This window comes from Bombyx mori, chromosome 11 (genome assembly GCF_030269925.1).
Source record: "Bombyx mori chromosome 11, ASM3026992v2".
In the NCBI taxonomy this organism is placed as follows: domain Eukaryota; kingdom Metazoa; phylum Arthropoda; class Insecta; order Lepidoptera; family Bombycidae; genus Bombyx; species Bombyx mori.
Window position 1 is genome coordinate 609,647 of NC_085117.1, and position 27,879 is coordinate 637,525.

General features: G+C 42.4%; 1 protein-coding gene across 4 annotated transcripts; it reads right to left on the bottom strand.

The window, feature by feature from the left end:
* Positions 1-410: 410 nt before the first annotated feature.
* On the bottom strand, positions 411-27,726 carry LOC101737181 (intersectin-2). Of its 4 annotated transcripts, none has more exons than XM_012693069.4 (26): positions 27,592-27,726; positions 26,503-26,652; positions 25,631-25,729; positions 25,010-25,088; positions 21,365-22,066; positions 20,750-20,837; positions 19,963-20,114; positions 19,383-19,485; positions 18,530-18,659; positions 17,301-17,411; positions 16,274-16,338; positions 15,476-15,658; positions 14,683-14,794; positions 14,316-14,393; positions 13,184-13,382; positions 12,656-12,736; positions 11,714-11,896; positions 10,846-10,950; positions 9,401-9,463; positions 9,027-9,159; positions 8,315-8,480; positions 5,484-5,647; positions 4,820-4,955; positions 4,516-4,608; positions 3,966-4,074; positions 411-3,671 (listed from the first exon to the last, which is right to left on the bottom strand). In XM_012693069.4, the coding sequence occupies exons 2-26, from the start codon at positions 26,623-26,625 to the stop codon at positions 3,610-3,612; spliced, it is 3,519 nt and encodes a 1,172-aa protein (XP_012548523.2). In that variant the 5' UTR covers positions 26,626-26,652; positions 27,592-27,726; the 3' UTR covers positions 411-3,609. The 4 variants fall into 4 exon arrangements, with proteins under 4 accessions (XP_012548523.2, XP_062526875.1, XP_012548518.2 ...); XM_062670891.1 differs by having other exon boundaries at positions 9,027-9,198; XM_012693064.4 differs by having other exon boundaries at positions 9,027-9,201.
* Positions 27,727-27,879: the final 153 nt, after the last annotated feature.

Consider the following 27,879-nt stretch of genomic DNA (forward strand, 5'->3'; position numbering starts at 1 on the left):
TAGTGGATTGTGTTATGGGTTAGGTTACACGTCGAACTCTTACTAGCATTGGACGAGAACGGTGACTGATATTCAGTGTGCTTAGTGCGAGTTTTTTAACTTCTCTATAGCGTAAAAGCTAACTCAATTATTTATGGAGTTGGAACGTTTGCCGCTAGGGGCGCCGTTTTAAAGCGCGCGTGTTCGTGTGTGTATTTTGTGGACGCGATATATTATCTAATTTTTTTTATGGCAATAGTTTCAACTTTATGCCAGTTTCAAGTGAAAATGTAAGTACTTATTATCTATGCCTAGTATCTCAATTAACGCGCGAAACTTACGAAGGGGCCGCGCCATGACACGCGCAGTTCACAATAATATTCGCATTTAACAACCAAATTTTTTATCAGCTTCCGTAAATAAAACCACAGTTTAAGCTGTAAACATTTATTTACTACAATAAGAAACCGAACTAGATTATATTCGAGACAAAATCTTAACGAATACATACAAGCCAATTGGTACGCTCACTAAACAAATTGCAACTATGTAACTTGTCGTCATGACTATAACGAGTTAATAATATTGTACTTATTAAACTAATAAACACATTGTGTTTCTATTCAACACTGTGTCATCATCCGACTTTCGATTTGTGCTTCTTAAAACCATCAATCAAACCTTTATTTCAGTGACGACTGGAATGTAGGTAATAAAAATTTCTAAGTCGTTAGGATATAACCTAAAATTTCAACAAATCGATCGAAGAATGAAACAATAAACAAAATTAAACAGATTATAACAAAACCATTTGTTTCACTCTGCAATTCTCATACCTTAAAATATAACACAATAATAATATAAAAACTCGTGAAATACCATTTCTTTAACATTTATTGTTCAGTTTTTAAAAAAAAAACTGCAAGACTTCGCAGTTCCCTTCCCGCGCTAGTGAACAAACTATACTATTATATTTCAACTTTTTTATTTTCTCGGTGACAGTTCTAAATTGATAGTATTGTAACCAATTAAGTAATCCGATCGCATATATTTATTATGTTTTGAACAAAAACATTCAAATATATTTTTTCAAGCTGGGAGCACTTAATGGCCCACCGCCATTTTGTGTTTGTTTTAATCTGTCACTCGCAACAAGATGGTCGTGCCAGTCACTACATTTTTGTTCGCTGAGTTTTTTCACATTATCGATACATTACGTTGTGCATTTTGTGTTCATTTAAAAAAAATATAAATATTTTATAACATGCAATTATTTATTACGCGCGATAATAATTTGAAGGGGGAAAGGTTATTTGATTTAAGCGACATTTATCTATGAAATTAAAGGTTTGTTTTATCTAATACAAGCATCAACAGTTCAATGTTTTTAATTGAACTTCAATTAAGTTTATACCATTCAAATAGTTGAAGTTTTTTTTTATATATTTTATTCCAAATTTTAAAACCTTTCACCTCTCGATACAATAAGCGGAATATACAATATTATAAAACAATGCAGATAATAATTCTAATAAACATTTTAAACGCCAACTTCTAATTTAGGTGATATTTTTTTAATCTATTTACCATTAGTAACTCTACTTTTAAGCCACTTTAGATACTAGCAACAATAACATAAAAATAAGATAGATTGCAAGGAAGAGGTTGTGGTTCATTAGTGGAACTAGCTTTTAGACCGCATAGTTGGTATCATTGGTATAATCTTTATATAACGCTGACGTAAATTATTGAGACACGCCTCATAGCGTCTCACGACGGACAAGCTCATGTTTGAGGTCGCTTACGATACATCAAACGTAACTATGTTGTTTTCGCACATATACCATTATTCAATATATTATATGTAGTTCAATAAATTATATGTTAGTAACATCACTTAGTTACATATAATATTTATTTCCGAGAAATGTGGAAGTTATCATTTTTTTGTTGCAAAGTAATTAAAAAACTCTGCAAGTCCTTTAAATTGTATAGCTACATATCTATATATATTTCAGGTACTTGAAAATTGTTCATTCAAGGCTGTATGAAAGAAAATCAAAACGAAGAAAAAAAAAACATACACAGGCATGTTTTATTTATGATAATAAACCATAGAGTGTAGAATTAAGGAGCGCCATATCAGTGTATTAATTTTTTTTTATTGCCCTTGTATGCAGACGAGCATACGGCCCACCTGATGGGTGAGGGGTTACCGTCGCCCATGGGCTTCAGCAATGCCAGGGGCAGAGCCGAGCAGCTAGCTACCTAAAAGTGTCCGCTAGAAAGCGAGCCAATTAAGATGGCGCCACAGTAGCTAGTGGAAGGATTTTACAAACAGCTCTATAAACTGTTAATTATTAAACTACATAACTAGAGTAAGATACTAAATTAAGAAGGAAAGAAACACTTCTTACGTGAAGAGTAATAAAAAAATTAATAGTTCAGATTTTAATTACTGCTTACGGTTTTATTAGCTTCAGACGTATGTATGTTAGTATGTAACGGAATCTATGAACATGATTTTGACTTCCTTCAAAACTTCGGATTAATTCAAAACTTTGCATACTTATTAAGGACCGATGACAATTCAATATTTAAAAAAAAATTGAGAAAATTGAAATTAAATTAAGTAAAAAATGAAAAATAAATTATAGTCTAAAAAAACTAACAAAATACGGTTTTATAGAAAATATAACTAAAATTTGGAAAATAAATTTAAATTAAAAATAGTATAAGAAAAATGATTTTGTTGTAAAAAAAGCGTGGGGTGCTTTTCAGGATATTATCAAAATAACCCTTCTACTCATATCTGTTCATAAAATATTTATAACTACTAATACCATGCAACCCACGCTTTTTTTTTTACAATAAAATCATTTTTTCTTTTTTTAAACTATTATGTTTTTGCAACTATGCAAGTCACGAAAAATATAATTTTTTTTCAACCCGACACACTTCGCTCTGTTTAGTATGAATTTTCCCACACTTATAGAGAATATAGAGGAGTGCAGAATGTTAATATTTTCTTTAATTATGCATAAAATATACGTTAAATCAATTTTAAAAATCATTACACACCATGTATTTGACACAACACATATAAGATTATGTATATTACATAATGCTTACATATATTATAAACATAATATATTAAAGAGGTAACTCTATGTTTATTGTCAAACTTTTGTTATTGTTTAAAGTTTGTGGTCAAATTGAGAATAGATTAATATTGTTTGTCTTCATTAATATTTGTCTAAAGTGTAGCCTTGGCGAAATATGTGATTATAGAAGAATTATTTAATAGTCTTTGACAATAGAACCACAATAATGTTCAAACTTATAATTTCAATTAATTATAGTCGAATTTCGTTTACTGAGCGATCACTAGTAAAAATAAATAGTTGAGATTTTAAATATACCAGGCACACTCCGCTTTGTTTAAACCTGCTATATTCACATTCATTCCTACACTAGCGGTATTTCGGTGAGTCTTCCAACAACTCGCTGTTTACAGGCGGACTTCAACTTGTCCCCTATACAAGATGGCGCTCCTTACATCTACCCTCCATAGTTAAAAACGAAGACATTCTCTCAGTTCGGTACAGAACAAACATCATTAAATTTAAATTAATTAACTAATTTCGTAACGTAATTGCTGGGGAAGAGGCCGACCATGCCACGAAGTTCGCCTGCGGAAATGCAAAAGAAAAGAACCTCACATTTACAATACACGTTTTGTCGTTGTTGCAATTTTAAAATGTTTCGCTGGACGTGACGCGTTTATATTCGCAAAAAGTCGTCACGATTTAAATAAAGTCGTTACGATTTAATTAAAAGTCGTCACGATTTAAATAAAGTCGTCACGATTTCATTAAAAAATTGGCTACGATTTAAAAAAAATCGCCACAGTTTAAAAGAAAATCGTTACGACTTTTTAAAAAATCGTCACGATTTATTTTTTTAAACTTGCAATTTGCATTTACCTTGCCACCACGCCGGGTCCTGGCTGCGGTCGGTGACGGCTATGATGTCGTCCTTCTCGAAGCTGAGCTCGTCCGCGTTTTGAGCCGTGTACGGATACAGCGCCACCACCTGCCAATTGATCGGATCAGGCTCAGTATCCTTCTTAGGTATTTCTTCTTAGGTCTACCTCGTCTTCTATATCCTTCCACATTCATAGTTCTCAGATTCTCTGTCACAGGTCCTCTAACATATTCATTCCGTATTCCACATCCATGGCAACATTCGCATCTCTGCTGCATACAATCGACTTTCATCCGCTATTTTTGTGGTCTAACAAGCTGGTCTATACTAGAGCTAGACTATATTCGTTGACCCTACTGTGGTAACCAACAGACAAAGACAGCCCCTTCAAACATGTTCTGCTGCTAATGTTATTATTGTCAGTGCGTTACGTCATTTATAACGCGATCACTTGTTGAGTTATAGAGAGGGAGAGAGAAGGAGAGAGGAAGAGAAAGAGAGGAAGAGAAAGAGAGGAAGAGAGAGAAAGAGAGAGAGAGGAGAGTGTACCTTGTCGATGACCGTCTCCGTGGGTAGAGCGTCCATCTTCGAGGAGAGCACGGGAGTGGTGCGGCCCGAGGTCCGCCCCGACGACTGCAGCACCTGACGTATGTATATAGAGATTATACACATCTGTCCCTCACGTTGAATCCACAACCCTCGAACCGATACTCGATGACACACTGCGCATCTATGACGCAACACAAACCCCTATCTTCCATGGGGGTAAACATAAATACCAGTTTTTTGACGAAAACAAAAAATCGCCTTTACTCCATTGCAATAAGAGCTATATTCGAGTGGCGCGCCTCACCTTGACGTAGGAAGCGGGGAACCAGCCGACCTGCCGGTTCCTGCCCTTGGCCTGCAGCTCGCCCTCCCACCAGCCGCTGTCGGCCTTCTTGCGCACCACCAGCAGCTGTCCCTTCATCAGACTCAGCTGCTCCGGGCTGGAGGCAGACATGACAATAACATCGGACATCGAGTACACAGACGAGCAGGATTGCTGCCGTCAATGGACAACACTCATATCCCGAGAATGGAACATTGGATATTTTTATTTATTGCTTAGGTAGGTAGTCGAGCTGATGGTCTTTTTATTTATTTATTTTTATTGCCCTTGTAGGCTGACGAGCATAGGGCCCACTTAATGGTGAGTGGTTACCGTCGCCCATGGACTTCAGCAATACCAGGGGCATAGCCAAGCCTACCGTTAAGTACTCCCAATAAGCCTTGTTTGAAGAAGGACATGTCATAGCGCTCGGGAAACACCGTGGAGAGGAGCTCATTCCATAGCCGGATGGTACGTGGCAGAAAAGACAGCTGGAAACGCACTGTCTACCTGATGTTCACTTATCATCGGAGTCCGTAGACATTCACCATGTCAAAGTCGACTTCCACCCTGAGTTTTAAGTCTTAGTTTAAACAGTACAACGGCTGCAGCAGTAATGGTGAGGGTCCCCTGGCGGGTGCGGTACCTGGTGGCGGTGTAGCTGGCGAGCGCCTGCACTATCTCGTGCTTGCGGCGGCCGGTGACGGAGTCGCGCCCGGAGTCGCGGCGCGCCCCCGCGGCGGAGGGGGGCCGCGCGGGGTCCGTGATCATGGCCACCTCTGACGATATCGGCGTCGAGGACTTCTGGTCCTGCGCCAACAGAAACGTCACAGATGTATATGCGAGTTCGTTAGAGGTCCATATCAGCTAGGTCAGAGATCGGGGAACCGTGGTAATTTATTTATTTTTTTATTTAATATATTTTGTACACACAGCTATTAGAAAAGACACGTCAATAAGGATACAGAGTACAAGGGCACTACTTATTTCATGCTGAAATCTCTTCCAGTAGGCCCGCAAAAGGAAAAAAGAATTAGGAACACAAACCTAGTGCATTTTATTTTTTTAATTGCTTAGATGGGTGGACGAGCTCACAGCCCACCTGGTGTTAAGTGGTTACTGGAGCACATAGACATCTACAACGTAAATGCAACACCCAGCTTGAAATATAAGTTCTAAGGTATGGTTACAAAGGCTGCCCACCCTTCAAACGGAAAGGCATTACTGCTTCACGGCAGAAATAGGCAGGGCGGCGGTACCTACCCGCGCGGACTCACAAGAGGTCCTACCACCCCAAATGGGGTAAAATGAAATTTTAGGGAGGAAAAATGAAATTTTTGTGAGTAAAAAGTATACATCAAAGTGAAACTTCTTTAGAATCGTTGTGATTTCAATCTCAAAACAAGAAATTATCATTTACTTATATTTTCTGTGGGGGCGATTTTTGTTCCTCAACTGTATATTACATATATTATTATTATTACCGTTATGTATTACTAGGTATTGCATTGATAAATAATGATGTTTAATGTGATGTTAATAAATGATGTTTAAATTATATTTTTAGTTATTGTTTTCTTTTCAAAACTATCATGGGGGCTATAGTATGAAAGATGCTATTATAAAAAGAAGCGATTTCGTTTTTATTTTTGCTCTTCGCCAGAGGGTAATATCAACTTACACAAAAATATTTTGGGGTAATAATTAAAAAAGTTCCTCGACCGCCGAGCTCGGTGGAAGATCTCGTTCCCTCTCTAAATAAGACTGCACAAAGGACAATGCCCATTTTCTATGGGCGTATGGGCCCCTAAAAAAAGTTGTCGCGTCATGATGGTTTTAACTTATTTTGATAGACAAAGAAATATCGTTTCATATTCAGAAAACTATTTTTATATTCTCACCCAGATTTAAGAGAAATCTGTTTTTTTCTGCAGCTAAAATTAAGTTGTTAATTGTTTTTTTCGAAATCAATAATCGCTCTCATAATTATTTACAGTATTAAATAAGTTAATTGTGGTTAATGTTGCTAGAAATAAGCCCTTACGTACATTTTATTATTATTATATCCTCATAATAATATTAAAATGAAATAAAAATCCGGAAGCCGACAACGATATTGTTGTTGTTGTTTTTAAATTCGCCAATAAGCAGGCAAAGCGCGTAGCCTATACAGCCTAGTCTGTCGTAGTTATATTTTGTATCTCTTTTTATTGCTTTTTGGGAGTTTTGACGTCAACTCGATGAATAGCTCATTGAGTGAGCGTGAATTTCCGCAGACCTTTTATCTTGAAAAAAAGAACAGTCACTACTATGTTAGCCACAGTTTTATTCCAATGCCTCAATAATCGTGAACAACGATTATTGACGTTTAATACACAAAACAACGCTCAATTTATATATTATACATCACAATAAACTATTAAAAAAACATAAAATAAAACTTCAAGTGACGCTTCACTCGGGTTGCTGCCAAAACTCTCTGATCATATTATTATATAAGAATAGAGTAATGGTAGGCCATTGAGATTTTCACTAATGGAATCATTAATATCTAAAAATATTAAATAATTCATGGTGTTAAGTAATAATTATTATTACAATATATAAATATTGAATTGAACAAAAATAAACTAAAAAGTCTGAATTATAACCATTACTTATTTTTTTTTAATTTGTTGTTCAAGTCACAGACAACTCTTTCGTTTGGCAGCTTATAGGTTTACTGTAAGGCTGTATGGGCTAAGCCCTTTGCCTATTGGCGAATTTAAAAACTATGCCACTAAGTTTTGGGATGTTAGTTATCAAATAAGTAATTTATTTTTTTGTAAAACAATGCCAGGTTTAAAGAAATGTTGATACATAAACTAAACAACGTAAAAAAATAAGGCATAGTTTTTCAAGTACAAATAGTTTTGACATAAAGTTGGCCCACTTTTGGGCATTGTCCTTTACTAGACTGCGGTCTGAATCTGTAGTTGCAGTAGAACTTTTTTTTAAGGGATTTTATGACCTGGTAACTAAGACCATGTCTTATTTTAACTTATATTCATATTTTTATGAAAAATGTTATTATGGAGTGAAATGAAATGAAGACGATTAGTTTGAGACATTAATCAACTTGGATGAAATTAAATGAAATGAGATGAGATGAAATGGGATGAAATATAATCTCAGTAAAATGGTGGTCATTTATTAAGATTTTTTCAGTGGACTTTTTGGAGGATCCCGAGAAGTATGTCCAACGGCTTTGTTTCATTTTCCCACACTTGTGCACAGATATTAAACAGTTAATAAACCACCATTATTACACATTTAAACCCGAAGAAACACTAAATAGACAAAATAAAGCAAATCACACAACTTCACTCCTCTTCTCGCGTTTCCGCCAAAAAGTCCCTAGCAGTAAAACTACTAGCCATTGGCTATCTACCTTCCAGAGTTCAAAAAGGGGGGGTAGTTTGATATTTTGGGGCTGACCTGAGAGGCAGGTATCGGCGGAGTTGTGTTGGGGGGCGACGTGTCCTCCTGCTCGGGCGCGGCGGGGGGTGCGGGGGACGCCTCGGCCGGGGCGGAGTCCTGGGGCTCCGAGGTGGCCGCGGGCGCTGCCTCCCGGGACACGTAGTTCGAGGGGAATATGCCGGTCCTGTGTGAGGAAATTGAATTTTTTTTTTATATAAATCTAAATTTCGTACGTCGTAAAGGAAACTGTGGTTTATCTCGGATATCGAACGACGCTAAAACGATTCCGAAAATCGTTACCGATATTTATAAAGTCGTTACGATTTTATTTTATTTTTTTATTATTTATGCCCGAAGTATTAACAAACCCTTCTTTTTTTTTTTTTTTTTTCCTACCTAAGCTGATAGCCCTAGCAGCTATGTCAGCGTAACCCTAACTTTAGTAGGTGAGCTCACGGGGCTCAAACCTGACGATGTTGCTAACACGAACCCTAGCAAGAGCCGTGCTTCGCAGAATCTACCACCGGATCGGAAACGCGACCCACTGAGAAGATCCGGCGAGAAACTCAGTGGGCTACAAACCCTACTTACTTAAACAAAACAAATAAGAGCCATTAGGTTGGATGTCGGCATCTTCCAATTTATAAAGTCCGACATTTAGATTCGTTTCGTTCTTAGTTTGCTAGAAGCACACACAGCACGGTGCCGCCCCCCCGTCCCCTCCACTGACCTGGCCCCGATCCTGCCGGTCCACCAGTCGCCGTCGCGCCGCACCACCTCGATCCTCTCGCCGGCCTCGAACACCAGGTCGCCGGGCTCCGAGGAGCTGTACGGGTACGACGCTATGTAGAACTCGCCGTCGTCTTCAACAGAAACGGGCTCGCTTACCGTCCGGCCGGGATCTACTGCGATCATTTATAAGTAAAATACGATCAAAAAAGAAAACGTTCCTATATGTTGGCACTGCAGAGCTGGTCTGCGGACCCTCGACCGCAGCAGAACTCCTGAACGGCCACTGGTAAGCCCATCGAGTTTGGGCTCGTTAGATTTGTCTCTACTAGCCCTATACACAGGGTGTGCGTTTTTTAGTGTGTGTTCACTGACCTACTGCCGGCAGCGCGCCCCCGAGGTCGCTGGTGGCCTCCTGTTCGGGTACCTCCGCTATCCCTGTGGAATGTTCGAGTAAGGTTTATTCGAGTACACTTTATCAGCGGTCACGGCTGGAGAAGTCCTCGAGAAACACAAACTCTTCTCCAAAAGTGACATACAAACTTTACAACACTTTTATATGAATGTGTATTTATTAAGATCTAGGGTCACGCATATTATATACTGTTACGCCGGTAAGAGTGACGCTATCTGTCGTCGAATACAAGAAGCGAATATTAAAAGCTCTAGTAATATCGAGAACGCTCGAAGAGTGTAACGCCATCTATTATCAAACAGCGAAAACACATATCGACACGACTAGACCTATCGGGAATGTTCTTGATAATCGTAGAGTTGTCGTATCGACTATAAAAGCGTTGCAGTGATGACGCGAAGTAATCGGATCACCTGAAGCGAAACGGAAGAAGCGAATTGCGATTTGTAAAGTGCTCTGAGTGTTAAATAGTTTTAATTTGTACTTCGGTGGCCATTTTATTTATCCCGAACCTCAGCGCGTAAAGGTACTGAGTATGTTTGTTTAGACAGCACTTCCTTGGGGGATTCAAACGCTCGGGTCGCGTGCACCGGGCGTCGCACACATCAGGCCGCGGACGCCTTTATAATAATGTTACCCCGGTAAGAGTAACGCCATGTATCACCAAATAGTCGAACGAATATCGAAGAATCTAGTAGCACCTAGAACGCTTGAGAAGTACAACGCCATCTATTGTCAGATAGCAGAGACACAATACTCGAAATGTGTGGAATATTCTCGATAATTCTAGGGATCACCTGAAGCGTAGTAGCGAATTAAGAATTTTAAGGTGTTTGTTAAATGTTTTAAGTGTTGAATACAATTTTATTCTGTACTTCGGTATAATTTTTTTATTTATCCCGAACCCCAGCGCATAACAATAATAACCGGGTACAAGTCATACCGGGACATCTGGCTCCTGGATCCCCCTATGGGAACTGGAGCCTGATATACATACTTATATACCAGGCCTGGGCAAATGGCGGCCCGCGGTAGAATTTCGTCTGGCCCGTGAAGCATTGTATATATCATTATTATTAAAAACATAAATATTAGTTTTTGTCTAACATAAATTGGTGCATAAATTTTTTTAGATAAAATATTAGGCACTACTGATACACATTATCAGGGCCGGTGGGAGCCAAAATTTTCTCCCGGACAACCGCTCTTTTCAGCGCCTCCTATTCGAAAATATAATTATGATAATTGAAATCACACTATGTATAATAGTCGCACAATATAAAATTAGAAAAAAAAAACAGTTTGGCCCGTAGGCAAATTTTCATCTGCAATGTGGCCCGACTATCAAAATATTTGCCCACCCCTGGTCTAGAAGGACCCCCGACCCTAGGTTCAGTCTCTTTACCTTCAAGCTGCGTCTTTGGCTCGAGGGTCTCGATGACCTCGGTGACGAACGCGGTGGGAGCGTTGAGGTCCTCCACGTACGATTCCGGGAACCAGCCGCTCTGACCTGGGACCGAGTTCAACCTTCATTTTGACATCTTGTGCGTACAACCTGTCCCTCCCGGATTTTGTCTCGAGGGGGGACCGGACTCTTGGGCGAGAGTGGAGGGGAGTCGTTTATAGGTGACCGTGACTACCTTAGTGGTTGCATATACAATGCCCCCCACTCCCCACCTGCAGTCCCCGTGGGGGTATCGACCACGCCCAAAAAAAGGTTATAGTACCATCAAGCTCATTACTGCCGTGAAGCTGTAACGCTTTAAAGAGTGCTGTGAAACTGATATTTTGACCTCATATTCATTGACCTCAAAGCTGATAGCGGAGTGTTGTAGCGGCGATGTCTCCAGATTCCGGTAAACACTTAACATCAGGTAGTGACATTCTGGTGGTAGGACCTCTTGAGAGTCCGCGCGGGTAGGCACCACCGCCCTGCCTATTTCTGCCGTGAAGCAGTAATGCGTTTCGGTTTGAAGGGGCAGCCGTTGTAACTATACTGAGACCTTAGAACTCATATCTCAAGATGAGTGGCGCATTTACGTTGTAGATGTAACCACTTAACACCAGGTGGGCTGTGAGCTCATCCACCCATCTAAGCAATAAAAAAAAAAGTGAGACCGTGTGGAGCGCTTCGTGATTTGTCGGCGCCGCTCGGAGCCGCTTCGGCAAGCCAATCGCGGCACACTTATTTTTTCGTTTCGTTTCATTTCGTTTCATCAAGTTTGAAATCACAACGATTCTAAAGAAGTTTATTATTGATGCGGTCCCCGTACCCCTGGCGCTGCCCCAGGCCCAGCCGGGCTCTGGCGCGGCGGGGGGCGCGCGCGGCACGATGAGGTCCCCGGGCTGCACGCTCAGCTCGTCGGCGCTGCGCCCCACGAACGGGTACACGCAGCGCCACCGCGGCGGCTGCGGGCCCTCGCCCCCGGGGGCTGCGGTCTGCACCGTCTCCGTGGCTGGAACGACGAAACTATTCGTTACAAAAAAATAGTGAAAACCTGTAGTTAGGATAGGTACCATCATCCTGCTTGCTTTCGACGCCAAATTACGTCAGCTTTTAAAATACAATCGAGATATCATATGTGATGTCCGTGGGTCTCATAAACCTCTCAGCGTCGAGCCGCGAGTCCGTCCATCGATTTAAAATTTTAAAATAGATTTATCAGCAGACCAGATATATATATATATATGAACATAAACAGCATCTGTAGTTACGCTAGGTCGAGCGCAGACGCTCATTCAGCGGGCCCGCAATGTACGACGTATGATTGGAAGTCGTTGACCTCGCGAGAATTTTTATTACATTACTCGCTCTAAAAAAATTAAAAAAATTGTGCGCGTGCAGCTTTGTGCACGCGAAAGAAGTGAAACCTCTTTTGCGGTCTATAGTATTATGATTTTTTTTTTAGAACCTAATCTAACACACCGTTGTCAATATAGCGGTTTATATGAAATCCGATAGATGTCGCTAAAATAATGTTACTGTCATCTATAGGAGGAATGAGAAACTAATAACACGCCAGTCGCCATCTAGTGGCCGACGCCCGTAAACAAAATGTGTGTAAGAGGAACGACCTAGCTCGCTTTCTCCCTCTCTGCGCGGTCGAGTGGTTCGCGAGACGCTCTGCCTACTCTCTCACTCCGTCTAAAGAAGTTTCACTTCATTAAGGTTAATAGCGGCTTCTGCACGTGGTCCGTGCGCCCGTGGACCGTACCGGTGGTGGTGGGCGCGTCGCCCCACGCGTCCTCGGCCGGGGGGGAGCTCCACGCGGCGTCCGCGGCGCCCCAGTCCGCGTCTGCACATTCATATAAATTAATAACAAACTACCCTCCAATTGAATTCTATTTTACTGCAATAATTCGACAGGTGAAAGGGTATTTGGGTTAAGCGAAATTTTTGGAACAACACAGGACTATTTAAAGTTTAAGCATTTGGTAAAAATATCATAATCATCAATCATTTACTGGTGGTAGGACCTCTTGTGAGTCCGCACGGGTAGGTACCACCACCCTGCCTATTTCTACCGTGAAGCAGTAATGCGTTTCGGTTGAAGGGTGGGGCAGCCGTTGTAACTATACTGAGACCTTAGAACTCATATCTCAAGGCGGGTGGCGCATGTACGTTGTGGATGTCTATGGGCTCCAGTAACCACTTAACACCAGGTGGGCTATGAGCTCGTCCACCCATCTAAGCAATAAAAATAAAATAAAAAAATGTGGTAGTAAGTGACGGAGTCCCTCACCGCTGCTGCCCCAGGTCCCCTCCGCGGGCGCCGTGTTCCTCCTCTCGATGTACTCGTTCCGTTTCTCCTCGTACAGCTTCCACACCTTCTCGCACTTGTCGCTGAGCGTCGCTACCGTCGCGTTCAGCTCCGCCAGCTGGGCCTCGTTGTGCTGCAGGTCCGCGGTCTTCGATTCAACGATAGCTTTGGCGGCCTCCACCTGCGTGGCGGGTACAGCGATGAAGCGAGCGCGCAATGTAAGCGAACATCGCGCGAGGTCGTCGACCTCGACTACGGAATGAACTTCGTCGTACATTACCGGGCGCTGCGATATTTGTTTTAGTGTGAACCACAAAAAAAAAATTGTGTGAACCAGTGGTTCCTTTTTTTCCCTACCTATGTTGATAGCCTTGAGAGGCTATTTCTGCTTCTCCTTGACGTGTAGGTGAGCTCACGGGGTTCAAACCGGGAGTGTTGCTAACACTGGCCCTAGTAAGAGCAGTGCTTCGCAGAATCTACCACCGGATCGGAAACGCGACCCACTGAGAAGACCCGGCAAGAAACTCAGTGGGCTGTGTCTGTGAGTTAGTTCGCTCGTCGAACTCTTCGTCGCAAGCGGTTCGACGAGGACGGTGACCGGTGTGGTCTCTAAGTAGTCGTAATGAAGTGATGAAGGATCTTGTAAATTTTTTAGAAACCAAAAATTTATAAAATTTAATCAATTTTGTCTATAAAACACCTAGTGAAAGTCATAATTTTGTATTGTTATTATTTTAATTGCTGACAAATAATTACTCGTGTTATTTTCATGACGATTTATATGTTTTGTATTTTTTACTAAATGGTAAATTTAATCGAGAGTGGGTAACACCGAACATGATTCCATTCATCATGGCGGACGAACATCAAAATCGATTCTCTCTTTAAATCTAAATCACTAATTATTATTGCAATCCGTGATTGTTTAAGCGAATTAACCGTCTGTATAACCACAGTGGTCCATGGTCAACACTGCGGTCTATATATTTCAACTTTTCTTGGAGTTCAACGCCCGCAATGAACTCCTGTGCTGACGAGTCCACGGGTCAACAGCCAAGTGGGACAATAACTGTCCCCCCCCCATAGATACCAGTTAGAATGTCACACAGCTCACCTTCTCCCGGAGTTGCTTGAGCGTGACCTCCATCATGCTGAGTTTCCCATCCTCACCAGCGCCCTCTGCGGCTTTAGCCTGAACCAAATAAAGAACATTAAACACCCTCGCTCCGTGAAAGATGATAATGATGATAATAATTTATCCCTAATGGGAAAGGCAAAGGACTTAAGTCCATACAGCCAGGTCTTGTTCTTGTCTTGGTAATAATTGGAGAATATTGGTAGTTTTAAAGGCCGAAGCCACGTCTTCATTGTTCTTGATCGTAAGGCCGAAGCCATGTCTTGTCTTATCGCTCAGTGAAAGATAGGTGGACAGTTTTGACAGCTGTCAGTTCTGACACCTGTCAGGAGCGCAACACACGCACCTTGGCGTCCAACTCCGCCTTCTCTTTGTTCAAAGCGATCTGCTTCGCGTTGAGCTCCTTGACTCGCGCCTTCAGCTGCTGCATCTCCGCCATGCTGGAGTCCCGGTCGGACCTGGACCAATTAACGAGGTTCAGTTACTTTCACATTGACTTGAATACTTACTTGTGGTCCCCGCAGTAGTCGAAATTCGACTATAATTATTTTTATTTTTATTTTTTTTATTGCCCTTGTAGGCAGACGAGCATACGGCCCACCTGATGGTCAGTGGTTACCGTTGCCCATGGACTTCAGCAATGCCAGGGGCAGAACCAAGCCGCTGCCTACCGCTAATAATTGAAATTATAAGTTTGAACATTCTTATTGGTTCTATTATCAAAGACTATTTATACTTCTTTAATCACAGATTTCGCCAAGACTACACTATAGACAAATAATGTTAAGGACAAAAAATATTAATCTATTCTCAATTACCACAGGCTTTAAAGAATAACATAATATTCACAATTGACAATTTACAAAGAGTATATTTATAAGTATGTGTTGTGACAAATACATGGTAGTGTGTGTAATGTTTTCTTTATCGATTTAATGTATCTTTTATGCATTGTTTTTAAAAAAATATTAGCATTGTGCACTTCTTCTCTATATTCTCTATAAGTGTGAAAAATTTCATACTCCTCCGTCCGCGCAATTTTCGTAAAAAGGGATACAAAGTTTTTGCTTCACGTATTAATATAAATGGTCGGAGTCCACGGACATCAGGATGTCGAGCGCGTGTGCCGGGGCGCTCACCTCATGCCGTCTATGGTCCGCTTGTCGGCGGCGACGGCGGTCCTGGTGTCCCGGATGCTGGCGGCCAGGGTGCTGCAGCGGACGCTCTCGGCGCCGAGTTGCGCGCTCAGCGACTGGCACTTCGCCTTCAGACTCAACACCTTGCTCTGCTCCTCGCTCCTCAGCGCTTCCAGTTCCCTGGTCCTGGAATGAAAGCTCAGAGCTTGCAGCCAGACAACGGGACGCGCGTCCGTACTGTTTGTTACTGAAGGCTGGGACATCCTCTATGAAGTTTAAGAGGGGGGTGCTATACCCTGGTCGTGAGGTCCAACCTGTTCTCGCCAGTCGGGCCCCCAACGCTCCATAACGAAGGAACAGCATCCAGCATCTCAATGAATGGTCCACTCAAAATAAATGTATGTAAGATCTAAATAGTGACTGGGAGATGTATGGAAATGATAGTGCAAGGTAGAGGAGGAAAAGGCGACCGAAGAAGACATGGATGGAGTGTGTGAATGACGATATGAGAGAGAGGAGTGAGAGTTGAGATGACGGCTGATAGAAGGGAATGGAAGAGAAAAAATAGCTGTGCCGACCCCATCTAGTGGGATAAGGTGGAGAAAAAGAAGAAGGTCTAAAAAGTCAAGAAAGCGGTCTTTACTCTGAGGACTGGCTCGATGGTGGCTCCCACAGTACAGGAAATGCTAGTTCAGAGATAGATGTCTAGTCGTGATTTGTCCCTGGTGATTATTCCATCACGCCCTGGTCTCGCCATGTGCGCCCCTAATGAGATTGGCTAATCATTAACATGACTCTCACCGTTTCTTCTCCCACTCCAGCTGGCACTGCCTCTCCATCTCTTTGCGTGCAGCTTCGCGTTTTTCCTGAAAATATATGTACATCACTAAACTCCCGTCTTCTCCTCCGCAAAGATCCAATTTGGAGGGGAGATCAGCCTAAAATGGTCTAAAGTATACAATGGATCTTGCTTCTAGAGTTGGGGGATCAATGATAAGTCTTTGAAATAGGCTCATTATCAGTGAGCTTTACTCGTCAAGGCGACACCTCTTGTGAGTCCGCACGGGTATGTACCAATGCCTTGCCTATTCCTGCCGTGAAGCAGTAATGTGTATCGGTTTGAAGGGTGGGGCAACCGTTGTACCTAACTATACAGAGACCTTAGCACTCATATTTCAAGGTGGGTGGCGCATTTACGTTGTATATGTCTATGGGCTCCGGTAACCAATTAACACTAGGTGGGCTGTGAGCTCGTCCACCCATCTAAGCAATAAAAAAAGTAAAAAATATAAAATAAAAATATTTTCACTGATGTGCAAACCCTATTTCAGTAAAATTAAAGAATAAACTTCGCAGAATGTACATTTCTACCTAATTCGCTGAACGACAAAAATTTTAAGAGACCTAACCATATTAACATTTTTTTTTCCAGCTTGACATTTGACATTTTTGAAGCCAGCAGTACTTGAGTATATGAACATCCTTGTATTGAGGTAGCAAACATTTATAAATGAAAAATAGAAAAACTATTAAAGTAGACTATTATTAGATAAAATAGGTACGTAGTTAGGCCTTTCTTGTTAAATAATCTGGTTCCCTGACTGAGCTTACTAGGGTTAACAAATTTTTTTGCTTTGATTAATTATATTTTTTTCGGGGTATTTGTTAACACGTAGCCACTATAGCCCAAATTTTTATGGAAACCATACCCCGACCTTATGACCTATGGGGGACAACGCCTAAAACCCACGAGGCTGCAGTTTGTACCATCACCTCGGCTCTTAGACTGGTAACCAGCGTTCGGTGGGGGAGGTCCAATGGTCCGTACCTGTTCCTCCTTCTGTTTACGGAGTAACTCCTCCTGCTCCCTCTGCTGGGCCTCCAGACGGAGTTTTTCTCTCTTCTCGGCTTCCTCTCGCTCTTTCCTCTCCCTCTCTGCCTGTTAGAAGGATGACGCATGCCACGGAATAGAAGGAGGTCGAGTTATCTAGTTTTAACTGCGACCCCACTATGGGAAGCAGAGAGTGATATAAAAACTCATATATACTTAACACGTTGAACACCATGTTCACCGGTGAGCCTTATCTGACCGAACTTATGAGTCCGCGCGAGTAGTTACCACCACCCTGCCTGTTTCTGCCGTGAAGCAGTAATGCGTTTCGGTTTGAAGGACGGGGCAGCCGTTGTGACTATACTGAGACCTTAGAACTTATATCTCAAGGTGGGTGACGCATTTACGTTGTAGAAGTCTATGGGGTCCGATAACAACTTAACATCAGGTGGGCTGTGAACTCGTCCACCCACCTATGCTATAAAAAAAAGGCGCGGACCGTCGGAGGACCTGATCCAGTCTACTGCATATGACTACACTACACATTACATTTAAATAAGACTTGTTTGATAAAGTTCAGAAATGCTTAATTAATTCAAAAGATTAATTGCAACAGTTCATATGTACCTCTGCTTCCTTGAAGGCGTGAAATACAAAAACGAAAATTCAATCAAATTCAATGACAATGACACTGACAATAATGGCTGTTCAAATTTGTTGGCACGCACACACGCACACGCACACGCACACACACAGATACAGATAGAGATGGGCGTGAGGGTTTTAAACCATTGGTCAATGGTCCCCTGTTGACCCCCTCCACTGGCTCTCGTTCAGACCCCGTCCCCTTATCTTCTCCTTCATCTGGGCGTCGGCCAGCTGCGTCCGGCGGCGCTGACACGGTTCAAAACAATCGGTTCAATGGTCCCCTGTTGCTGTTGACCTCCTTCAGTGGCTGTGGTTCAGACCCCGTCCTCTTACCTTCTCCTTCGTCTGTGCGTCGATCAGCTACGACCGATACCGCTGCCACGGTTTAAAACGGTTGGTTCAATGGTTCCCTGTTGACCCCCCCATTGGTTCTAGTTCAAACCCCGTCCCCTTACCTTCTCGTTAATCTGGGCGTCGATCAGCCACGACCGACGCCGCTGCCACAGTTTAAAACGATTGGTTGAGTGGTCCCCCGTTGACCCCCTCCACTGGCTCTGGTTCAGACCCCGCCCTCTTACCTTCTCCTTCATCTGTGCGTCGGCCAGCTGCGTCCGTCGGCGCTCGAGCTCGGCCTGTCCGCGCGCCATGTTCTCCCGCCGCCGCTCCTCGTACGACTTAGCGCTGCTCGTGGACGAAACCGATTCCCTCCTGCGAGACCAACAGCGACTTTTTGAAGTTATACTTCTTTAGAAGCGTTATGAAAAATTGATGATAGTGAAATTTTACGATGCGCGCGCACCGTGACACAAAACAGAATGAAGTTGCCCACTAAATCACTCATTACAATACGACCGACGTAACTTGGCGAGTCTGAATATAGCCGCAGGTGAACTTTCGCGCATGTACACTCGTAAAAAACGCTACCAACAAAACAGAAATGGAACCTCTGTTAGTGGCGCATGTTGGCACGCACGCCGCCTCTGTTCACTGTGTATTTATATTTATAATATTTATCCACATTCTTTGAGTTTCTATTTGAATAAAAATAAAGTATAACTTCTTACGCGCGTACATAAGTACATGCACCCTTTTATCTAGAGATTATCATTACTGGTAATAGGACCTCTTGTCAGTCAACGCGGGTAAGTACCATCGCCCTGCCTATGTTGTAACTATAGAACTATGGAACCTTAGAACTCATATCACAAGGTGGGTAGCAGCATTTGCGTCGTAGATGTCTATAGGCTCCAGTAACCACTTAACACCATGTGCAAAAGCAGACGGACTAGCTCTTAAAACCAGATCGCATGTCAGCTTTGCGGTAGGGCGGTGGTACCTACCCGTGCGGGCTCACAAGACTTCACCAATAACTCATGAACAGTGACCGGGTGGAAACCTGTTTACTTTTAGGTGGAACTCAAGTCGGTTTACCTGAAGGAAGGCGGGATCAGTTCCGGAGGCAGCCTGGCGGGCACCGGCTCGCCCTGCGTCGCCTTCTCGCACAGGTACATCGCCAGGACGAACTCTTCGCAGCCTGGACGCGAGAGACAACCGTCACATCCTTACCGGGTTCCGAGTCCAAGTACAAGTACAAGTCCTCTACACATTACTAAGGTTGCAGATTCTCGAATCATACCTAATTAATTACTTCAAATGTTGTCGTTGGGAGCAGCTGAAGATTTCCCCGTGGTATTTTTTTATTACTTAAAATATCAAATTAATTTTGGTATGAAATTTCAGTTTTAGGGAACTTGGATTTAGAGCATTGTTTTGATATTTAATCCGGGTTCAGTGACTACGTTTTTCACTTGAATTAAGAAAACACACTTGTAGAAAATATCGTCAGGCCGTACGAGTAGGTACCGCCATCTTAATCGTCTTTGTCGCTAAGCAGTTATACGTTTAGGTTTGAAGCACGGAACAGCCTTTATACCTTCGACCTCGTGCCTCAAGACAGGTGGCAACTAAGGGGTGACCATGTCTCAAAAAAAAAACAGATTCAATAGCACACCCAATTTCCCATCGGCGTCCAGATCGGCCAGCGCCCAGATCTGGGCCAGGCTTTGCTGTGGGAGTCTGGACTGCAGCATGATGGACCTCGCCTGCGTCCCGGAAACGGATCCGGTCTTCGCGCGGTCAGTGGCGTTGAACAGCTGCGTGTACCTAGGGAGTACATCATCATTATCCTGTCCTTTTCCTAGTCGCCTGGGATCGGCGCAACATGGTTTCTCCTTCCATACTCCTCTATCATGCACCATTTAGCTCACTCCCCTCTGACACATATCGTCTTTCACGCAATCCATCCATTTTTTTTAGGTCTACCTCTTCCTCTAAAGCCTTCTACATTCATAGTTAAAACTCTCTTGACAATCTCATTGTCATTTCATCTCACCACATGTCCATACCATTCCAAACGCGCACTTCTCAATTTCTTAACATTGTACTGAATTGAACACAGAGAACACACGAGAACACTCGTTGGGACAGATCTAACGAGCCCAAACTCGATTGGGTTACCAGTGGCCGTTCAGGAGTTCCGTTGCGGTCCAGGGTCCGCAGATCAGCTCCTTCGTTTTTTAATATTATTATTCAGAAGCGGTTAGTAGCAGGGCGTCTTTTGATTGTCACGGATAGGCACAGCCGCTTCACCTATTTTTGCCACGAAGCAGTATGCGTTCCGGTTTGAAGGTTGGGGCGGTTGTTGTACTATAGCACTGAGGCACGAAGGTCAAGTCTGAAAGTGGCCTGGTAACCCTCTAGGGTCAGGTATCGCTTTAGCAGCAGTCGACGATACACACTTGAGTTTCTGTGGCTGCGGCACCCCCCACTCCATGGGAGGGGGGCTCATCACTCCCATCGGGACTTCGGGACTCGTCACTACGGATCCTGGAAGGACAGCAGGAATCACGCTAAATTCAAAATAATTTCTTCCTACTGAGATCACATCGACGGGTGAAAGGTTGTTGGGTTTACGCGACATTTTTGCAACTTTACAAAAGAGCCATTGAAAGTTTAAAATTTAGAAAAAAATATCATAACAAAAAACCTTTTCTTCAGCTATTCAAATAGAGTAAACTTAATTGAAGTTCAATTAAAAACATCGAACTGTTGGTGCTGATACCAAATAAAACGGACCTTTAATTATAAAGATAAATGTCGCTTAGACCAAATAAACTTTCACCCTTCCACATGTAACATCATTATTCAGGGTCCAGAGAAAAACCCGTAATACAAATCAACCCACCCGCGGGTCAATGACCGCTGACGACACAACAGTTTTATAACTACCCTCTGATATCACTACCAGTATCGACAGGACAAACAAAATTATGACACCAACTGTTAGTTCGATTAGATGTTAAAGCATGTTTATTTTTTTAGTTTTCAAACTACAATTATGATTATTTGATTACCTGGTTTCGATATGACCTCTTTGTTCAGAGCCGCGATCGGCGTAGACGTCACCGGCTGTCCGGGAACCGAAGCTGCGACCACCGGGTGCGGGGGACTACCCCCAAACGACGCGGCCGTGACCGGCGCGGGTTGTTGCGGACCAGACAGGGGGGGAGACTGGATCAGGGCCTGAGTCGCTCCCATAATAGGTGGAGCGGTCCCTATCAGGGGCTGCATTGTTCCAAGAGGTTGTGCGGAGATCGTAGAAGCACTAATTAACGGCTGGCTGGACATAATCGGCTGTGACGAGACTAATGGTGATGAATTGACTAGAGTTTGGGGTGAGCTCACTAGGGGCGTGGGTCCGGCCAGTGGCTGGGAGCCAATCAGGGGTTGGACGCTGCCCATCAGTGGATCTGGACCGATTAATGGCTGGACAGTGCCAATCAACGGCTGAACAGTGGGGGCCATGGGTGGGGAGTCTAGCAAGGATTGCGACAACGGCTTCACGCCGGAGATCAGATCCGGCACCGTACTGACGGGCGGTTTGACGGGCTGGACCAAAGGTTGGATCAGCGGCTGACCGGAGCCGAAATCACCGAGCAACGACTGGTTGGACGGTTGAGTGGGCGATAGACCGGAGATCAGAGGTTGGGGAGGTATGTTGGGCAGGGGCGGAATGGCTGGTTTCGCCGGCGGAACGACCTGTTGCGATTGGCCTCCTGGAACATTTCGTTTCATCAGATTGGCAGACAGCACAGGTCAGCTGGCGGTGAGTTCACACCGGGATCGCGAAAGCCATTATACTCTTGAAAAATCGCGTGGAAAGTTCAAATAAAAGGAAATTTTTGCTAGGAATTGTGAAGCCGCATTCATAGGCGCCACCTTTGTACCTATATTGGTCTCAAACGCTTCATTTGGGGTCCGTTGCACAATACAATCGGGACTCAGACCTCATGTCTCAAGGTCGCTGACACAACACGTGGTCTACGAGTTACGATAACAACTTAATACCAGATGAGACGAAATCTGGTTGCACAGCAATAAAAAAAAAGGTGAACAGAACGGCTGTCTTTACAATGCAAATGGGAATAAGTCGTCATTTCGATTGCGGTCCATGGACTACATCTATGACTGAACACGACTCCTTAAGCTAACTAGTCTGTAATTCCTCTACTTGACATTTATCGTAATAAACTAACATCTTTTACTTAAAAGCTCAGATATACTTGTCGATATCATTAATGTTTCTATGGAGACGAACACATACACGAAACGCCCCCGCGACGCGCGAGGACGTTGACCCCCAATGAACTTTGCATTACATTACGTACAAGACAGGCGACATTAATGAAATGTTATTTTTCGATGCTTATTCTTTTAAGTTTTCTGAATGGGTGAATTTTGACGTCCACCTCGGAACACGGGGGCGAAGTCTCCAACATAACGTAACTGCGCAATGGAATAACATTATTATCACACATCACAACCCCACTGTTTTTATTGCACAATAGACCCAATCGTTACACACACACACACATAGATACATGGACGCGCCCACACATGTTTTTTTTTTTTTTTTTTTTTTTTATTGCCCTTGTAGGCAGACGAGCATACGGCCCACCTGATGGTGAGTGGTTACCGTCGCCCATGGACTTCAGCAATGCCAGGGGCAGAGCCAAGCCGCTGCCTACCGTTTAATACTCTCCACAAGCCTCGTTTGAAGAAGGACATGTCATAGCGCTCGGGAAACACCGTGGAGGGGAGCTCATTCCATAGCCGGATGGTACGTGGCAAAAAAGACCTCTGGAAACGCACTGTGGATGACCGCAGTGGCTCCAGGTAGTATGGATGAACTCTACTCCGGTGGCGGGCGGTGCGATGGTAAAAACGAGATGCCGGTATCATCTCGAACAATTCCTCAGAGCACTCCCCATGGAACATACGGTACAAAATGCAGAGGGAACCGAAGTCCCTCCGCAGACCCAGAGGCTCCAAACGATCCGTGAGAATGGGATTATCGACAATCCGAACGGCCCTCCTCTGTATGGAGTCAAATGGAAGAAGCTGGTATTTGGGAGCCCCGGCCCAGAGATGGGAGCAGTACTCCACGCGAGGCCGGACTTGTGCTTTATAAAGCAAAAGCCTTTGTCCAGGCGTGAAGTACCGCTTCGCTCTGTTGAGGACTCCCAGCATTTTGGACGCCAACTTGGCTTTGCCTTCCAGATGACTCCGAAACTGGACATCGCTCGAAATCTCGACCCCAAGTATCCCAATACTCTCGGAAGGTTGCAGGGATACTCCTTGGAATTGCGGCGCCATGACAAAGGGGTCCTTCTTCGCAGTGAACGCGCAAACTTGTGTCTTTATCGGGTTGAATTGAACCAAGTTCAATTCACCCCATTCGGAGACTCGCCTCAGAGAGTTCTCCACTTCAGACACAAGTTTAGATCGTCTCTCTTGCACCGCGCTCCGAGAGAGACTCTGATGGCCGATATATCGCGCATCCCCCGTGCTGTCATCCGCATAGCAATGCATGCCATCAATAGACAGCATGTCATTGATATACAGGATGAAAAGCGTGGGGGAGAGCACCGAACCTTGTGGAACGCCAGCGTTAATGGTCATGGTATCAGAGCAGTCACCGTCTACAACGACCATGATGCTCCGCCCATCCAAAAAGCTAGCGATCCACTTGCAGAGACCCTCGGGGATTCCGTAAGATGGTAGCTTCGACAGAAGTGCCCTATGCCAGACCCTGTCGAAGGCCTTCGCGATATCAAGGCTCACAGCAAGAGCCTCGCCCTTGCTCTCCAAGGCTTCAGCCCACCTGTGAGTAAGGTATACGAGAAGATCGCCAGCTGAGCGACCGTGACGGAAACCGTACTGTCGGTCACTGATCAGCTGGCGATCTTCAAGATACTTCAGGAGTTGTATATTTATTATTCGCTCCATCACCTTGGAAAGCAAGGAAGTTATCGCGATAGGCCTATAGCTCGATGGAAAGGAAAGCTTTTATTACTTAAAACTTTTTTTAAACTCTTTAAGTTTAAAAAAGTTACTTTAATTTTACTTTAGTTTAGTTACTTTAGTCTTTTACTAGTGGTCCCGCAGTAGTCGAAATTCGACAATAATTGATTAAAATTATAAGTTTGAACATTACTACGGTTCTATTGTCAAAGACTATTTATTATACTTCTAATCACAGACTTCGCCAAGACTACACTATAGACAAATAACATTAAAGAAAAACAATATTAATCTATTCTCAATTAGACCACAGACTTTAAACAATAAACAAAAGTTTGACAATAATATGTGTTGTCAAAGTTGTATTGTCAAAGTGTGTGTAATGTTTTATTTATTGATTTAGTGTATTTTTATGCATAATTTAGAAAAAAAATATTAACATTCTGCACTCCTTCTCTTTATTCTCTATAAGTGTGGGTAGTTTGAAAACTCCTCCGTCCGCGTGATTTTCGTAAAAAAAGGGGTAAAGTTTTTGCTTCACGTATTAATATTTCTTAGTATTATTACAGGAAAAGTAATTAAGTATTTTATTGTTCATTAATTCTGGAATATTCCGTATCATTACATAAATACCCGTGATTATCCCACCGGGATCCCGGTCACATTCCACCGGGCGAACGAGACTTGAGACTCACCTGTGGGGCTTAAAGAGGCGATCAGAGATGGTGGAAGCATCTTCGGCACCTCTAAGCCGCGCAGTTTCAAGTTTATAATCTGTAATGAACACACAATTTTACTGGTGGTAGGATGTCTTGTGAGTCCGCACGGGTAGGCACCACCACCCTACCTATTTCCGCCGTGAAGCAGTAATGCGTTTCGCATTGAAGGTTGGCGCAGCCGTTGTAACTATACTGAGACCTTAGAACTCATATCTCAAGGTTTGTGGTGGAATTTACGTTATAGATGTCCTATGAGCTCCAGTAACCATTTAACACCAGGTGGGCTGTGAGATTGTCCACTCATCTAAGCAATAAAAAAAAGATCACGGATAGAACATAAGGTGGCGTCCTATGTCTGTGTACGATAGAACATCGATTATGATCGAAAAAAAGGTTACTTTATTTGCAAAAATTTAAAAAAAGCTTCTATATAATAAATATATGTATATATAGTCCATAAGAACCGATGTTTTTTATATCGATGTTTCACTTTTGGAAATATCGATATCCTAACATCGTTATTTTTAATGAGCGATTTTTCAACCGGATACGGACGTTGGCACATTCGCAAATTATGAAGACTACACAGAAACTCACCTTGCAAGCTATAGAGAACTCCTTCAAATCCAGCTTACCGTCGGCGTTCGTGTCCGCCAGTGACCATATTTGTCCCAAGACCGGTGGAGGAAGCTGAGACTGTGAACAGAAAGACAAACAAAACTTATTTTAAACTAGCTGTGCCCGCGAATTCGTCTGCGTGGAATTAAAAAAATATTACTTTATTCTATAATAATGTTACGCCGATAAGAGCAACGCCATCTGTTGTCGAATGGCAGAAGTGAATATCAAAGGAACTAGTAAACTCGAGAACGCTCGGGAAGTACAACGCCATCTATTGTCAGATAACGGAAACAGATATCCACACGACTCGACTTGCCAGAAATCGGAACTACTCGAAGCGAAACAGCGAACGGATCACCTGAAGCGAAGCGGAAAAAGCGAATTACGAAGTATTTTAGGTGTTTAATTTGTACTGTGGTTGTATTTGTGGAAATTTTATTTATCCCGAACCCCAGCGTGTAAAAATAATTTTAGAATTTCTCTAAAATAGAAGTAGCCTAATTTACTCTTTATTCCATCTCGTGTGTTTAGTGCGAGTGTTTTAACGTTCTCGATCGCGTAAAAGTTAACTCAAATTTATATGAAACGAAATAAATATGAAAAAAAAAAATTGTTTGGAGTTGGAACGTTTGCCTACGTTGGTCGCTAGGGGCGCTGTTCCATATCCATACAAATTTGAGTTAACTTTAGGCAGCAGTAGGGCAGCGGCTTGGCTCTGCCCCTGGCATTGCTGAAGTCCATGGGCGACGGTAACCACTCACCATCAGGTGGGCCGTATGCCCATCTGCCTACAAGGACAATAAAAAAAAAAAGTTCTAGATTTATAATAAATACGCAAATTAACTGACCTGTAACATGAATCTTTTAGCTTGTTCGCCCGTCAAATTTCCATTGACAGGTCCAAGGTTTCTAAAGTGCTCCGAGAACTTCGCATGCTCATGTGCTTGTATAGTCCACGGGTCCGCCATCATTTCTGAATTAAAGACGTTTCTTTGAACCTAAAAAAAGATATACCTCTTAGTATGTATGCAGTCTTCATTACAGGAAGCCTAAATTTATAATCATAGAAAAATCCTAATCCTTTTTCATTGTTTAATTTTCAACATTTTGATTGACATTAATGCAGTAATTTTGAGAATATTTTAATTTGGCATTGTATATTTAATGTTGTCTTTGGAAATCAAACAATGCTTCCTTTGGGAAGTTAATATTAGAACAGGTGAATATATCTATATTAAGTTATAATATTGAACTAGATAAACCATCAGATAATATCTTATTATGAGCATGTTTCTGCATATCTTGGTTTATCAAATTTAAAAAAAGAAATGCATATCACGGTTTAAGGTTTATGTTGTACTATTAAAAAAATTTGTTTGATTTTAAACAATAGACATTGCAACATGTTTTTGTTAACTTTTTCCCGACAATCAGGAGCGGTGTCTTTAGCCAAATTGTATGAATAGAATGTCTCCAATATGGTAGGTCATGATAAAGTACGAAAAAGCCTTGATTAATCAAGTGAAAAGTAGACTTCTAAATTTTTCCTATATTTTATCACTTCTCTAAATCTATTAAAGATGTACCTAAGTTCTATTTAAAATATTTGCTCGACGTACAGACGTGTGTCACATACAATAAGTAACTCAACATACAATAAGTATTAGAATACTACAATTGGTAGAGCAGTTCAAGATAATGTTCTTAATTTTTTAATATTGCTAGCTCGTTGTTTTATAACTCCGTGACCCGGATAAAGTTTAAAGATACCTTAAGCACTAATATTCAATACATTTTTTTGTTAAAATCAACGTTGTTCAATAAATTAATAATAAGTACTACTACTCTTTTGGTACCAACAGGCAGGGGGTGTGTCTGCGAACTAAAACAAATATTTAGGAATTAAATTCTAGGGAATTACATAATGTATTACTTACTTTAACTGTTGTTTGACCTAAGAGAATAGATTTAAGACTGATCCTCCTGAAAAAGGATCGAGTAAAACCCCTCAAAGTTCTAGATAAAGTATTGATTTTTTGATTGGGTGCAACTGTCAAAATCGAAATTTGGTTTTTGACAGTTAATTTTTTTATTGTGGCTCGCTCGGTTTGTGCATTAGCCAGTGTCAATTATTAATTATTTTGCCGTTTATAAATAATAAAAAACGAAGGAAACTGTCTATGTTGGCCATTATTATTCTGTGTAAGTAGATATGAATTACATTA